This window comes from Gymnoscopelus braueri (genome assembly GCF_963280865.1).
Source record: "Gymnoscopelus braueri genome assembly, chromosome: 14".
Taxonomy (NCBI): Eukaryota; Metazoa; Chordata; class Actinopteri; order Myctophiformes; family Myctophidae; genus Gymnoscopelus; species Gymnoscopelus braueri.
Genome location: NC_137619.1, coordinates 973,963 through 991,462, shown reverse-complemented (window position 1 = coordinate 991,462; position 17,500 = coordinate 973,963). Strand labels below are relative to the sequence as shown.

The following is a 17,500-nucleotide window of genomic DNA, read 5'->3' as shown; positions in this document are numbered from 1 at the left end:
AGTTATCCTTATTATCCCCAAGGCAAAATGTCACATATTTAAGTCACATAGTTCATATAAATTACATATCAGCATGAAGCATGCAAACACAGATTATGTCAGTACGGGTACGGGTGTTAATCAAATCATCCTGTATCATAATGTGGGTAAGTAGTAAAAAGCAAAGCCAAATCACATCACACATATATTATATTTGTAGTGTTTAACAGGAGGTCATTGTCCCTGAGAGCACAGCTTGTGTTATGAATAATAATTCATACTGTAGATAAAGCACCATGTAGCTCACACTCTCAGCTCAGGCATAAGAGGATAACTGGTCATCTATAAAGTGGCATCACAGCGCTGTATATATCCCTATACAGCGTGGATACACATACAGTATTTAGTTTGTGATGAGTGTGTTATGATTATAAACCAGATATATATGAGTTTACTCTATGAGCTATGGAATGGCATACAAAATTAAATAACATAGAACAGACGATGTTAATAATGTCAACGGCAACAAACACATACACGAGCACAAAAAACAAATAGAAGAAAATAAAATAAAACACCACGTCATTAAATACTTATAGATTCCTAGCTCCGTCGTTAACCTACAGCTTTATTTGGTGATGGAGCTGATTGGATGAGGGGACACACCACTCTTTTGACCCATTAAAACCAGGAACGCATCTGTGTCATTTTAGATTTCTTTGGCTGTTAAAAAATAGCAGATCTACAAGCTCATAGCGCGCTATGAGCTTGTAGATCTGCCGTTTTTCAAAAATCTTGAAAATGTGTGCAAATCTTTGAATATATATATTTTTAAAGCGAACATTTGTAACTCAAATCTTTGGTTCTGGGGGGTCCCTGGAACAACATATATTGAGACGGGGGTCCGCGGCCAAATACATATCATTTTGGGGGCCCTTGACATGAAAAAGTTTGAGCACCATGAATGTTGAACCATTTCTAATTTCTAATGTAATATATTAATGATGTTTTATTATTGTTTCTATATTTACTGATATAGAAACAAAACCGTTAGGATTTAGAAGACATTTGTAGAATGTGTCTCAGGCCTTAATGGGTTAAACACATGGCGGTGCTGCAGTTGTGAAAGTAGATTTTTTTTAGAAGGTCTACAATAGTTTGTCTCCAAAATGTTCGAGGAACCCACAATGATCCTGAGAGTATCTGCTAAAAAGGAACTCATTACGTCTACCCTTGTCTTTATGGGTGACTTGACTGTGTCCTGGAAACTGTCCATTAAACAGGTGTGACCGCTGAGGACAACGAGCTAAACACATCAAAGGCACTAATAGACTGAACAAGCGGTGACACAAACAGTGACCCTGGCAGTAAACTAGCTCTAGAGTGACGTCAGTGTTTAGAGTGGGGCCGTCCGTAGACACAAAGCTACTGATTCAGCTGAAGTGATGCACGGCTGCAGTAGGTTTTTCAAGCAGGCCAGGGTTAAACCAAAACAGAGCGTCTGTTTACTGCGCTCCATCGTGAATCTTAACCGTTTTGGTCTCTTTTTTTCTTCTTCTCCTCCCAGACAAACATGTTGTTCTCTTAAGGAGCTTAAAATGCCAGCTTGCGGTCTCTCCATAGAACTGCCTGAAGAGAGGCCCAGCTCTCGGGCCAGTAAAAACTCACGTTAGGCTAAGTCTGCACAAATGTTCTCTTTCTCTCTCTTTTCTTTCACCGACCTGCTTTGTCTCTCTTGCACAAGCTTTTCCTCTCGTTTTGTCTTCCTTTATAAATCAATTTCTCTCTCTCTCTCTCTCTCTTTACCCGTATCAACTCCCCATTCCCCCTTTACACACATGTCCCCATATGTAAAAGTCCCTTAGTGTTTCTATAGCCCTAACCTTAACCATAACCTTAAGCCTAACCCAACCAGGCCTAATTAAAAGGCTTTTTATATGCTCTCAAACCCTGCCTGCTACCACAGTACCGTGGCTTTGCCAGGCCAGCTCTCACTCCCATCAGCAGGGCTGAACTACTGAATACAGTCCTTTCAGCACTTAAACAATACATTAAATCAGTTGCATCATGGGAATGTTCAACATTTTCTAATTTCTAATGTAATATAGTAATACTTTTTTATCACCAGCTTAACTATTTTTTACAAGGTAGACGAAATTGTTAAAGCATACCGAATATTATAATTTGAAGTTAAAGACTAGCTAGCTAGCTTTGTTGAGCTCATTGTTGAGTCATGTCATAAAATAAAATCCATGAATAAATTAATTTTCAGCATAAATAGTACATTGCATAATGATGTGGCACAAGCTTTGGATTTCAATTAGTCAAAGAGTAAAAAAAAACCTAAAAGTCAATTTGATGTCAAATTTTAAAACGGGGGATGGCCAAAATGTGGAATACTGATATTCAAAAGATAAAGTGCTTCATTCCATAAAAAAAATATAATAATAATAATAATTTGACCATTTCTAACATAAACTCAAGACGGCAAGTTTGTAAATTGATTCTGTTGACACAAACACTGAAGCATTAATAAAATACCTAATCAATTGTAAAAACTATGCATTATACAACACTGTTCAATGGAAATGTAGTGAGGTTAAAGTATACAATATCAATTAAGAGCACCAATATTGAAGTAATGTAGAAGTCGCCATCATCCATAAATATAGTTCCAGGAAGGTAAATAATAATACCAAGAAATGAGCCAATTACAATGATCTTAAGCCACCCATGCATCAGCTGTTTCACTACGAAATACAATTCAACTCAAAATACTCGTATTCTTTTTTTCAGATTTTCATGTTTTCCAGTTCTCTCCATCTAGGTTTCTCCCTTCGTCTTTGTAAAGATGACCTCTGACCTGTAATGACATTAACACTTAAACCCTATATACTTTGTTGATGGGGTCCGTCAACAAGTATATACTTTGTTGACGGGGTCCGTCAACAAAAAACGTTCCTTTTTTCCCCTCTACACCAAAATCTCTTCCGCAAAAATAGCCAAAGTATAAGCTCACAAACCGTCGCAACGCAACCTGTTGTGAGCTTGTAGATCTGCTATTTCTCACTGAATGTTTGAACCCAGAATTGGGGCACTAAAGCAAGTGGGGTCCGAGGACCCCCACAGGTCCCTGGTGAGGTTCCAGGGGGTCCCCAGCAAAATGTGTTAATACAGCATCACAATCATTTGAACTACTTTAACCTTTTATGCTTTGGCTATTCAAAAATGGCAAATATAGGGTTAGGGTATTTTTTCTAAAATCATGAACATTACCAAACACTTTAACACAAATCTTTGCTTCTGGGGGTCCCTGGCTCAAAACGTTTTCAGATGGGGGTCCACGGCCAAATATATATCAATTTGGGGGTCCCTGGAAACGTTTGAGAAGCACTGCACTAGGGGTCATGTGGTTAATGTCATTCATACGTATAGACATTTTGAATAGATAAGTTAGTTGCAGAGTAGTCCACGTTCACAAGCCAACATCATTGTTTGAATCGATATCCATTTGCTTGTAGAATAGAATGTGTTTCAGGCCATGTGATGCCTGTTCCACTGTTAATAGAATGTGTTTCAGGCCATGTGATGCCTGTTCCACTGTTAATAGAATGTGTTTCAGGCCATGTGATGCCTGTTCCACTGTTAATAGAATGTGTTTCAGGCCATGTGATGCCTGTTCCACTGTTAATAGAATGTGTTTCAGGCCATGTGATGCCTGTTCCACTGTTAATAGAATGTGTTTCAGGCCATGTGATGCCTGTTCCACTGTTGGGTGTCATTTGCTTGTCTGATAGAATGTGTCTCAGGGCTGTGTGACCCCTCTGTTCCACTCTGGGTGTCATTCGGCTGTTCAAGTTGAGAATGGAGGTCTCTGCAATGGCGTCCTCTTGTGATGTGTGATGCATTGTGGGTACTCGTAGTTCCACATCAGCCAAGGAGATGGACAAGTTGCCATTTTTTTAGTTCTGTGGGTCCCTGAGGTCCGGAGACCATTGGGCATCCACAAAGACACCCACAACCCACCCTGAGCAGTCTTTTGGACCCCCCGTTGGGTGTGGGGGGGCTTCCTTCTGGGGCCCTTGAGACGGGCTACACAAAGTTGTTGGTGATTTGCCTCTGGTGTTCAAACAGATCTTCAACCTCTGCACTGTATGCATCTCCTACAGGAAGACAACAACATACGTGGATGAAGCCACATGACACTGAGGAAGCACTTAAACCCCATCTTACAATACATGCACGGAATCTCTGTATGTACGTCTGTGGTTCATGTATCTCTGTATGTATGTCTGTGGTTCATGTATCTCTGTATGTATGTCTGTGGTTCATGTATCTCTGTATGTATGTCTGTGGTTCATGTATCTCTGTATGTATGTCTGTGGTTCATGTATCTCTATGTATGTCTGTGGTTCATGTATCTCTGTATGTATGTCTGTGGTTCATGTATCTCTGTATGTACGTCTGTGGTTCATGTATCTCTGTATGTATGTCTGTGGTTCATGTATCTGTATGTATGTCTGTGGTTCATGTATCTCTGTATGTATGTCTGTGGTTCATGTATCTCTGTATGTACGTCTGTGGTTCATGTATCTCTGTATGTACGTGTGTGGTTCATGTATCTCTGTATGTATGTCTGTGGTTCATGTATCTCTGTATGTACGTCTGTGGTTCATGTATCTCTGTATGTATGTCTGTGGTTCATGTATCTCTGTATGTATGTCTGTGGTTCATGTATCTCTGTATGTACATCTGTGGTTCATGTATCTCTGTATGTACGTCTGTGGTTCATGTATCTCTGTATGTATGTCTGTGGTTCATGTATCTCTGTATGTACGTCTGTGGTTAATGTATCTCTGTATGTACGTCTGTGGTTCATGTATCTCTGTATGTATGTCTGTGGTTCATGTATCTCTGTATGTACGTCTGTGGTTCATGTATCTCTGTATGTACGTCTGTGGTTCATGTATCTCTGTATGTATGTCTGTGGTTCATGTATCTGTATGTATGTCTGTGGTTCATGTATCTCTGTATGTATGTCTGTGGTTCATGTATCTCTGTATGTACGTCTGTGGTTCATGTATCTCTGTATGTATGTCTGTGGTTCATGTATCTCTGTATGTACGTCTGTGGTTCATGTATCTCTGTATGTATGTCTGTGGTTCATGTATCTCTGTATGTATGTCTGTGGTTCATGTATCTCTGTATGTATGTCTGTGGTTCATGTATCTCTGTATGTACGTCTGTGGTTCATGTATCTCTGTATGTACGTCTGTGGTTCATGTATCTCTGTATGTATGTCTGTGGTTCATGTATCTCTGTATGTACGTCTGTGGTTCATGTATCTCTGTATGTATGTCTGTGGTTCATGTATCTCTGTATGTATGTCTGTGGTTCATGTATCTCTGTATGTATGTCTGTGGTTCATGTATCTCTGTATGTATGTCTGTGGTTCATGTATCTCTGTATGTATGTCTATGGTTCATGTATCTCTGTATGTATGTCTGTGGTTCATGTATCTCTGTATGTATGTCTGTGGTTCATGTATCTCTGTATGTACGTCTGTGGTTCATGTATCTCTGTATGTACGTCTGTGGTTCATGTATCTCTGTATGTATGTCTGTGGTTCATGTATCTCTGTATGTACGTCTGTGGTTCATGTATCTCTGTATGTACGTCTGTGGTTCATGTATCTCTGTATGTATGTCTGTGGTTCATGTATCTCTGTATGTATGTCTGTGGTTCATGTATCTCTGTATGTACGTCTGTGGTTCATGTATCTCTGTATGTACGTCTGTGGTTCATGTATCTCTGTATGTATGTCTGTGGTTCATGTATCTCTGTATGTACGTCTGTGGTTCATGTATCTCTGTATGTACGTCTGTGGTTCATGTATCTCTGTATGTATGTCTGTGGTTCATGTATCTCTGTATGTATGTCTGTGGTTCATGTATCTCTGTATGTATGTCTGTGGTTCATGTATCTCTGTATGTATGTCTGTGGTTCATGTATCTCTGTATGTATGTCTGTGGTTCATGTATCTCTGTATGTATGTCTGTGGTTCATGTATCTCTGTATGTACGTCTGTGGTTCATGTATCTCTGTATGTATGTCTGTGGTTCATGTATCTCTGTATGTACGTCTATGGTTCATGTATCTCTGTATGTATGTCTGTGGTTCATGTATCTCTGTATGTACGTCTATGGTTCATGTATCTCTGTATGTATGTCTGTGGTTCATGTATCTCTGTATGTATGTCTGTGGTTCATGTATCTCTGTATGTATGTCTATGGTTCATGTATCTCTGTATGTATGTCTGTGGTTCATGTATCTCTGTATGTATGTCTGTGGTTCATGTATCTCTGTATGTATGTCTGTGGTTCATGTATCTCTGTATGTATGTCTGTGGTTCATGTATCTCTGTATGTATGTCTGTGGTTCATGTATCTCTGTATGTATGTCTGTGGTTCATGTATCTCTGTATGTATGTCTGTGGTTCATGTATCTCTGTATGTATGTCTGTGGTTCATGTATCTCTGTATGTATGTCTGTGGTTCATGTATCTCTGTATGTACGTCTGTGGTTCACGTATCTCGAGAACCAGTGGTGTAACGGTGATTTTTTTCCCAGTGGAACAGTATTTTAATGACGTCACATGGACGCGCGTGCACTTTGGTGGTGGAGGCATTCTGGTTGCGTGTAGACAGGATACCACAGCAGATCTGAAGCCATAATGCTGTGTTGCTTCTATACCGTGTATGAGGACGCTCACCGGTAAACCTGTTATACATAGTAGCCATTTGAGTAGCCTACTTGGCTGGTGAATGAATCTAGGGGGGGGGGCGCGTTCTAGCCCCCCCACGCTCGTGTACCGTACCTTGTGGGTGCACGTGAAAGATTTACCGGTGGAACGCTGTGGTACTCCTTGTGGCCCTCATGACACCACCGTCAAGAACCGCCCGACCAATTTCAAATTTGCCACGCGCGTCCCGACGTCGAGTCGGTTGTGCAGAACCGATATGTGATTTGTAAAAAACGCATTTAAAAGGTGAAGTTTTTTTTTAAAGTTTGGATGGAACCCTGTGCACAACGGAGCGTTTGGAGAAACGATTGCGTCACAGCTCAATTAGAGCATACCTATTGTTATGTTTTATAATGAGCATGAACCTATTGTTATGTTTTATAATGAGCATGAACCTATTGTTATGTTTTATAATGAGCATACCTATTGTTATGTTTTATAATGAGCATGCCGCTGGAAACATCAACAATAATAATTTACAGCTTAACTTGTAAATTAAGAATTGTTGCATCAACGTCACTACTTCACCAGTGCGCAAAGGCGTCTGCTGTATTATTATATGTATTACTTAAAGTGTGCAAGATATGACGGTTTTGGATTAGCCCAATCTGTGACCTCCCCTGTTGCTGTGTAGATCCAGGTGACTAAGGGGCTCGGACACATAGAATTAGCATCCAGTCTAAATGGTCTATTTTTCACCTATTTCCCAATCACAAATGTAAAGGCAGTCCAGAGTTTCTATGTACAGTATGTCTTTAGTAAAGAGTTTCTATGTACAGTATGTCTTTGGTAAAGAGTTTCTATGTACAGTATGTCTTTGGTAAAGACGAAGTTGTATTGCTTTGTATTTGTATTCTTATCTACCTAAGCGATGGTGTAATGTATGTATATGTTGTACTTTCTATTAGTATTACAATCTGTGCCAAACACCTGAACAAAACATCGTATTAATAAAAAAAACTGAGTGCACGTGTCGTGCACGTTTTCCTCACCTGCGTGACATCCGTACATGTACGCTCTCTGCCCGTCGTACTTGCATCGACACCGCATGACGTTGTTCATGAAGTCCGACTCGGCCATGTCCATCGAAGGGTTCACCTCCACCTGCAATGAAATCACACGTATGACCTTCATGTTAACACACACGTTATACTAGCAGACCAAACGCTCATCATGGTTTATAACTCATTACACATGTGACCTTTTGACTTTCAGCCTCTTTACTTCATCACCACCACAAGACTGGTTTACTGTGGGGGTGGGGGGGGAGGGGGGGGCGGGTTATCATTTTATTGTTCTCCCCTCCATCCAATATCTCCAGCTGGCCAGACGCAGGGAGAGAACAGGAATAATACTGTATTATCCTCTGTCCACAGCCACACACACACACACACACACACACACACACACACACACACACACACACACACACACACACACACACACACACTGAGAAAGCCATTTGAAATAAAGATGGTTTGGATGTAAAATTGTTAGAGAGACTGTTATTAAAAGGCACTCGTGGGCTGGTATTGTTTTTATAGTCCATCCCGTTTATGTCCATAAAAACACGGGATGGCTTTTCCATACAGTGTGTCCTTATTGTGTAATAAGATAAATACAGCCTGTTCTCTCTGATGGATTTCACATAGGAAAATGTACTGTACTGTATAACACTGATTCTCAACGTGGGGGTCTGTGGGCACTCGGGGGGGGGGGGGGGGTCCTTGAGGGGGTTCCAGGGGGTCCCCAGCTAAATGATTGAGTGTTAGGAACCAAGGATCCTTAATCCATTAAGATCTGTGTCATTTTAAGATTTTTTTGGCTATTTTTGAAAAAATCTTGGAAAATTTGTGCAAATCTTTGAATATATATTTTTTAAAGCGAACATTTGTAACTCAAATCTTTGCTTCTGGGGGATTCTGCAAATGTTTAAAACATTTCAAGATTTAAAAAAAATAGCAGATCTACAAGCTCATAGCGCTGCACCGAGTGCCGCGCTATGAGCTTGTAGATCTGCTATTTTTGAATAGCCAAAAGTATAAAATAATGGTTAAAGCTAAAATCTAACGTGTCTGTGTTCCCGGTTTGAATCTGTAACTCTGAGAGTACAAATTAAACAAATTAAAGTTGAATTTACCCTGAGGATTTTACAGTATACTGTAGATCCCAGAGATTTAAAAAAAATCATATCAAATGGGGGTCTGTGACCAAACTGGGGGTCCTCAATATGAACAGGGCGGCTGAGAATCACTGATGTCTAACAATACTGTTGGCCCTAGGGAAATACAACTGCATGCAATTCACTGCTTGTTTGAGTTAAATAAGCCCTTCATAAACTGTTTTATAACTTCTGTGGGAACTTGTGTAACGCTCACACAAAGTCACTGTCTCTCCCACACTGGAGAAAATGACAACTCACAGCTAGCGGGGGTTATTACGCAATTCTTAAACCTGGGGGTCGTGGAGTTCAAGCCGTCAGTGGTGGAAAAAGTACTCACATTTGTTATTTCTTAAGTAAAAGTATCAATACTGTAAATGTAAAATACTCTGTTACAAGTAAAAGTCCAGAATTCCAAATGTACTTGAGTAAAAGTACAAAAGTATTGGTATCAAGATGTGCTTAAAGTACTAAAAGTACTCATTATGCAGAATGTCAAGTTCAAGTTTTCAAATGTATTAAAATAATTTGAAAATAGCAGATCTACAAGCTCACAATGCGTCGCATCGCCACACATTGTGAGCTTGTAGATCAGCTATTTTCAAATGGCCGAAATGTTTATAGGGCTGAAGTGGTTAATGTATGTTTTGTAATAATAATCAGAATCTACAAAGTAACTAAAGTTTTCAAATAATTGTAGTCCAGTATTTGCCTCTGAGATGTACTGTAGTGTAGAGCAGACGCAAAAGTATTGGATCTTGGAAATACTCAAGTAAAGTACAAATACCTCAACATTGTACTTAAGTACAGTACTTGAGTAAATGTACTTAGTTACTTTCCACCACTGCAAGCCGTCAACAGCCGTCTCCATGCAACCCTGATTATGGAGAGGTTCTGGTTGCTACACATTTGCTCTGCGCGTTGCACCAACACAGGTATGCGATAATAAGGAGCGATTTTGACTTGAAATTGAGGACTAGCGCCGAAGCATAGTTGCACTTAGCGTGTTTGTGTGTCTGAAAGTGGCCTCCTATTCTGAGCCCCTGTGTGTGCCATTCAACATTGTACTAATAGTCTGTTATTTGCAGTAGCAAAGTTCCATAAAAACCTGCTGATACAACCAATTGTGTTAATCCGGTCTGGTGATAATACTGAGAGGCCATTTACTCTAATGGCTGCCTCTGTAAACGACTACACCCACTTTAAGTAAAGGTTACAAACAGCTACAGAGAGGGAGCACAAGGCAAATTACAACTAAAAAAAGGAGTAACTTTGAAAAACAAACGCATGAAAAAAATATGGGTCTCCGCATTTTTTTCTGGGTAAATTACAATGTTGGGACGTTGAGTGTGTGAGAGAGAGAGAGAGAGAGAGAGAGAGAGAGAGAGAGAGAGAGAGAGAGAGAGAGAGAGAGAGAGAGAGAGAGCCTGTTGCAAGATGCTGGAATGCTACTCAGTGAGAAAGTGGCTGTAAAAATAAAAACAGGGCAGGAGAAAATTCCTTGGTGGCAAATTAGCCGTTTCTAATGGAGGGGGGTGTGGGTGTGGGGGGCGGGGGGGCTGTTTGACTAAGGGGGAGGCCGTGGTTAATTGGAGGTAATTGGTGTGTTTCATTAGCTCTGGGTGGTTCAAGGGCAACAGCTTGCAGGAACTTTCCTTAAAGCCCTGGATGAGAAAAGTGGAGACATCATCCCTCACTTTACTAGATACACACATGAAAGAACAGAGAGAGAGAGAGAGAGAGGGAGAGAGAGAGAGGTAGAGGTAGATACTGTGTAGAGAGAGATGAAGCAGGGCCCCCTCACTGTATAACATTGTGTTGCAGATTAAACTTTTTCATTGATTTGGCGGACGGCTTCATAGACTAGTTGGACAGCACTATGATCACTTAATGTTACTGTGCATTTTCAGACATGTATCCACTTAAACCCTCAATACTCAAGTAAACTTGCTCCTTTGTTCCCTGTACACCAAATCTCTTTGCCAAAAATAGCAGATCTACAAGCTCACAATGCCTGTGAGCTTGTAGATCTGCTATTTTTGGCAACTGTCCCTCCAGAATAGTGATGCTAGTGTTCAAGTGGTTAATGTGAAAAAGGTTCCTATCACACAAAGATTTGGCGGACCCCCTGACTGTAGTAACTCTGAGGACCCCCTAGGGGTCCCGGACCCCCTGTTGAAGACCCCTGCTGCAGAGATAAAGAAAGAGGGAGAGAATGAAAGAAAGAGAGAAAGAGATAGAGAAAGAGAGGGAGAGAGAGAGAGAGAGAGAGAGAGAGAGAGAGTTTGTGTTTTCCAGTACTGCATCCTTGGTGATCAAGGCCCAGTCACTCTTCCTCTCATTTTCTTTCTCCTTGTGTCTCTAAAGTCACTATATTATATATATATATATTATCTGGTGTTCTGTTTTCACACAGACCTCCTGACCTCAGCGCTTCCTTCTTCACATTTCTCTCTCTCTCCCATTCATCTCTTTCTCTCTATGCCTTCTTCTCCTCCCTCACTTCTCCTTCTCTTCCTCCCTGCTATCCGCCTACACGGTGCATAACTGTGGCATGGTGCCACGTTATAATTATGCCTTTTTCAGAGCGCTGAAAATACACCTAGTGTGTGTGTGTGTGTGTGTGTGTGTACAAAAGTATTGGTATCAAAATGTACTTAAAGTACCAAAAGTAGAAAGTACTCATTATTCAGAATGTCCCATTTCACAAGTTTTCAAAATGTATACAAATCTTTTGAAAATAGCAGATCTACAAGCTCACGACGCATTGTGAGCTTGTAGATCGGCTATTTTCAAATGGCCGAAATGTATATAGGGCTGAAGTCGTTAATGTATGTTTTGTAATAATAATCCAAATCTACAAAGTAACTAGTAACTAGAGTTTTCAAATAATTGTAGTGGAGTAAAAGTACAATATTTGCCTCTGAGATGTAGAGGAGTAGAAGTAAAAGTATTGGAAATTGGAAATACTCAAGTGAAGTACAAATACCATTTTTTTAAACTTAGTTACTTTCCACCATTGGGGGGTGTGTGTGTGTGTGTGTGTGTGTGTGTGTGTGTGTGTGTGTGTGTGTGTGTGTGTGTGTGTGTGTGTGTGTGCGAGCGCGCGCATGCACGCACGGGCAAATTATATGAAGCTGCGTCTCACACGTAGGGAAGTGTAGTTTAGCGGAGGTGCAGATTAAGGCAGCAGCAGCAGATTAAGGCAGCAGCAGCAGTAATTAACGCACAGCCAGTTACACTGGAGCCCGTCTCTAACGGCTGGGAGGTAATTGGCAGCATGCTGAGATCTGAGAACTCGCTCCGTACTGCGGCATGCTGGGATTAGTAGTTTTCAAGCAGCCAATGGGGGGATAGCGGGGGACGGAGTCTTTGATGTGTGCTGGAGTTGTTGCCCACAGTGACACGACTGGTGACAACAGGACATGGTAATGACAGGGTGGGGGGTGGGGGGTGGGGGACCCATGGGAATATGGTGAGAGGAGATTCTGGGTGTTGGACTAAGATACACTCAAGCACTACCCAGCCAAAACCTAAGTGTTAATTTAACACAGAGCGCGTACAAATGGACCCATTTTTATGCTGTATAAATAAACCAGGCCAGTCAAGAAGGGGCCTCCAGCTATAGGGGAGGTAATGAATGCCTTTGTTCAGGGGTGTAACTATAATGGTGATTGTTTTTTATTGGCGGAACGCTATTTTAATAACGTCAAGCACACGCATGCACACGGCACATGCACGCATTTTATTTTACCTCAACGTAGTGTACACATAATAGGATACATGTTTGTATAGGAAATGACTAGTTTTTAGCTTAGTTTTAGTCTTTGTAAATCTTCTCATGGAATGCCTTGAATTATAGAGCTGAAACTAAAAGTTTGCTTTGAACGAGTATATCTTTCTCTTCTTGGACGGTGGCTGACCAGGCTGAGGCAGTGCTGCGTGTAGATAGGATACTGGCAGCCCCTACTGAGGCCACAATGCTGTGTTGCTAACCGTGTAGCTTATAGATGTGTATATACAGATAGGATACTGGCAGCAGCCCTACTGAAGCCACAAGGCCGTAGTCCGTGTATGAAAACGTCACCCGAGTGCAAATAATTCTAATCCAGACTTTACTGCCATTCAATCAAACTCATGTGTGATGACTGGCTACTATAGTTTGAAATGAGTGGCAGAGGAAATGCCCTCTGACCTGGAAGATGTAGTCCCCTGGCTTCACGTCCGTCACGTCCACCCACTGGCAGTCGATGTCATGGCGATACGTGTCCCAGCAGCCCACGGAGATGCCCTGGTCTCCCATGTTGTAGCAGGAGAAGCGCTTCTGAAGACCTAGACACACACACACACACACACACACACACACACACACACACACACACACACACACACACACACACACACACACACACACACACACACACACACACACACACACACACACACACACACACACACACACACACACACACACACACACACACACACACACAGGACGATCAATCCACGTTATGGAGGATTTCAAACTTTTATGCCTGACATTCCTCGCCCCTAAACTGCAGACACTTCAGCTCCCTGAGCGGCACTAGATGCTGTACGGTACTCTATGTACTCTATGGGTACTCTGTGAGTCTGCGTGACATTTTATCTTATGATAAATGTTGAAGTGAAGCCTAAAAATAAATTGTCCTGCAAACCAGATGCTAATGCCAAAGCGGAGCCTTTAATACATCTACAAAGGTTATGAGTGAATGACAGGTATTCGTCTCCTCCAATAGCAGCAGAGATAGTGTGTGTGAACGGGGGGGGGGGAGGTTATGAATGGAGGTGGGTGAACTTACCCTCGGGGCAGTAGATAGTGTGTGTGCGGGGGGGGGGTTATGAATGGGTGGTGGGTGAACTTACCCTCGGGGCAGTAGATAGTGTGTGGGGGGGGGGGGTAGGTTTTTATGAATGGGTGGTGGGTGAACTTACCCTCGGGCAGTAGGTGTCCTCCAGGCAGAAGCTGGCCTTGTGCCCCTCCGCCACCCTGGTGCCGTTGAGCGTCAGCAGGTCGTAATGTGTGAACACCTCGATGCTGTGGTAGTGGCCTGGAGGACAACACAGACACGGTCAACGTGTGAGGTGTGTGAACGTGCGTGTGTGTGTGTGTGTGTGTGTGTGTGTGTGTGTGTGTGTGTGTGTGTGTGTGTGTGTGTGTGTGTGTGTGTGTGTGTGTGTGTGCATGCATTTATGTCAGTGTGTGCATGTCTATTAGGGCTGTCTCTAATCCCTAGGGCGAACATTCGGCGAAAATAGCCACGCTCACAACTCACAGAGCTTGTATATCGGCTAATTTGGTGAGAGAGAAAAAGGAGGGGGGCCTAGTATAGACACCAGGGGGACTGAAGTGGTTAATCTGTCAGTTTGGTCTTAGTCCATTTGTTTTTTTTAATACTTTTTTCCTGTACGCATGTATATGCGTTCATATGCTAATAGAACACTGGCTCCCTATGGAGTGACCTCACTGGGAGAACGTATGAACGTATGAGCGTGGGGTGTCAGGGTAACACCTCTCAAAAAGAGGCCTGTTTGAGCGCCTGCCCCGGGCCGCGCCGTTCCCAGCCGTGTTTACCCACTCCCGGGGTGAATGGGGGGCTTTGAAACACTCACACACCTACAGAACTCTGACGTGTTGTTGTAAGAGATTAACTGAGGCGGGCCTGACCGTGGGCCTACCGTGTCCTTTGTATAACACCCAGGGCCTGTTAGCAGCTGGACCAGCTCCGCAGTCATTTCCACAGACACGTGCTAACCGGGCGGCTAATGAATCTGGAAAGATGACAGCACTGTTTTTTTCGGGGGCCACCCGGCCTCAACATGTACTGGGCCCGCCGTCTCACACAAGCTCACCACTTGTGGGCCTTCTAAAATGGCTCCTTCTTCTCCCCTGACGACAGAACCAATCTGCCTCCGAACTGAGAAACTAATTCACCTGACTGACTGGAGGGGAACGTTCCTGAGAGGTAGAGCGGAATGTGTTAATAGCGGACAGAACCCGATGTGTCAGATTAACCCATTAAGACCAGGGAATACAATGTGTCGTTTTTAGATTTCTTTTGGCTGTTCAGAAAATAGCAGATATACAAGCTTGTAGCGCGGCACCGAGTGCCAAGCTACGAGCTTGTAGATCTGCTATTTTTAGAAAGTTTGTGTAGAACATTTGTGGCTCAAATCTTTGCTTCTGGTGGATTCTACAAATGTCTTCTAAATCCTAACAGTTTTCTGAAAAAACGTATGTTGCTATATCAGTGGTCCTCAAACTTTTTCATGTCAAGGACCCCCAAAATGATTTGGCCGTGGTCTCCCCCCCATCTCAAAATATTTTGTTCCAGCCCCCCCCCCCCCCAGAAGCAAAGATTTGAGTTACAAATGTTCGCTTAAAAATATATATATATTCAAAGATTTGCACATATTTTCACGATAAAAAAATAGATATTTGTATTTTTTGAATAGCTAAAGAAATCTAAAAATGTCAGAGATGCGTTCCTGGTCTAAATGGATTAATGGACAGAAACTTCCAGCAGACAAAGGCTCTTTATGTGTTTTGAGCTCTATGTTGAACGTTGAGCTGTGACCCCCCCCCTCGGTGACCCCCCCCTCGTCAAACACTCACTGGAGCTGAGCTGAGGTTACACTGAGGTTTCACTCCAACATGTTTTCTTACCCGTTAGAAAATAATTCACTCTAATTAAATTCAATATGCAACTCGATTTATCCGACACGGAGGCAATTATGCCAGCAGTGCTGCTGGTACAATAAAGTTTTGTGCAAGTGCACAGGTGTTTGTCATAATAATTTAGGGCAGCCCCCCCCCCCCACACCCCACTCTGCTAAACCACACAACCACTCACCTGTACCCACAGTGAGCCAAAACCACAGCTTCCACCCGAGAGCACTTAAGACTAGACACGGCTTCAAACCACAAGACCCTGGCAACGTTCAACATTAACCCTGAGGTGGATCAAACCTGGCAACGTTCAACATTAACCCTGAGGTGATCAAACCTGGCAACGTTTCAACATTAACCCTGAGGTGGATCAAACCTGGCAACGTTCAACATTAACCGTGAGGTGGATCAAACCTGGCAACGTTCAACATTAACCCTGAGGTGGATCAAACCTGGCAACGTTCAACATTAACCCTGAGGTGGATCAAACCTGGCAACGTTCAACATTAACCCTGAGGTGGATCAAACCTGGCAACGTTCAACATTAACCCTGAGGTGGATCAAACCTGGCAACGTTCAACATTAACCCTGAGGTGGATCAAACCTGGCAACGTTCAACATTAACCCTGAGGTGGATCAAACCCATATAGCTAAGCTAACTGCAAGAATACAACACGTCTAATAATGTAACCACTTTAAGACTGATTTATACTTCATTGTACGACGGTGTGGTGTGACAAAATACGCTTGAATTACCGGCACTCAAAAGGCGTGGCATCATGAGCTGGTGGAGCGGCTATGTTCACCTTTAATGACATGCGCAGAGAGGGAGGCTGTGTGGGAATAGGAAGGTCGCTGGTTTGACCCTCGGCTTCCCCCGGTCTACATGTACGTATCGAAGTGTCCCTGAGCAAGACACTGAACCCCTAACCCCCCCCCCCCCCCCCCCGACCCTGTGTGCTCATTTGAGCCATCTGAGCAGCCATCTGCTGGGTGAAGCAGTAAAAGTGATTTCCCCTCCACCAGGGGACCATAAAAAAAATGTCATTGCATTTACCTAAACCCTGCAGTAAGCTCTTACCTGTCAATGACGTCCACAATCACAACACCAGAGGGAGCTCCACAAATCACGTTCAACCCAGATTTGGCTCAAACAAGGGATTACATTTGTTCTACTGCTATGCCACCAAAATGTGGAATTTTAAATCGGAACAGTTATAAAAACAAGTGAATCCCTACTCTCCTTCAAAACCGCCCACTTACAGGTGGCTGCAATTCGGAACTGCCCCCCCCCCCCACCCCCACCCCCGAACTGTTTACTGTACATATTTTTATTTTCGATTTCTACCGTTAATATGACGTTTTTGCATAGGAGTGTATATTTATCTGTCATTAACACATTCCACGCCAGAGTTTAATATCATAATGTACTCACCAGTGCCAGCGATTTATTGTTGTTTTTTTGTTTTTTTTCACGTCGCCACAGACCTCGCTAAATACCTTAAGATCACGCGTTAAACTGTTTGTAGACACACAGGGTAGCTGTGTGAGTGGCCCAGAGAAGACATTCCATTTTGCAGTAGTCGCGGTTTATGTTAAACAGCGTTCAGCGAGGAGACAAAAACTCTGAGATAATGGCGGATTAGGGGAAGATTTAGAGGGACGGCGGTGGGAACGAAAATCTCCGGATACGCAATGTGTTAAATGTTTCGATGAATTGAGCACAAAGGACCCAATGGAAACAAGCCATAGGCTTTCTTGGTTTAAAATCCTCTTAACAAACCTTGTATTGAACTGTACTTTCCTGTGCTTGTCTTTGTACTTCCATGTGCTTGTCTTTGAAAACTGT

At 42.6% G+C, this 17,500-nt stretch overlaps 1 protein-coding gene across 1 annotated transcript in view; it reads right to left on the bottom strand.

Annotated features, from left to right (window-relative positions):
- loxl4 (lysyl oxidase-like 4) overlaps positions 1 to 17,500 on the bottom strand; it is a 48,997-nt gene that overhangs the window by 114 nt on the left and 31,383 nt on the right. The window contains exons 11-17 of the mRNA XM_080448918.1: positions 14,917 to 14,940; positions 13,917 to 14,032; positions 13,784 to 13,802; positions 13,138 to 13,274; positions 7,774 to 7,885; positions 3,740 to 4,142; positions 1 to 3,529 (exon numbers count right to left, since the gene is read on the bottom strand). The exon at positions 1 to 3,529 is cut by the window's left edge and continues 114 nt beyond it. Of these exons, the coding sequence (XP_080305044.1) occupies positions 4,072 to 4,142; positions 7,774 to 7,885; positions 13,138 to 13,274; positions 13,784 to 13,802; positions 13,917 to 14,032; positions 14,917 to 14,940 (479 nt within the window). The 3' untranslated portion in view covers positions 1 to 3,529; positions 3,740 to 4,071. The remainder of the gene's footprint in view (positions 3,530 to 3,739; positions 4,143 to 7,773; positions 7,886 to 13,137; positions 13,275 to 13,783; positions 13,803 to 13,916; positions 14,033 to 14,916; positions 14,941 to 17,500) is intronic.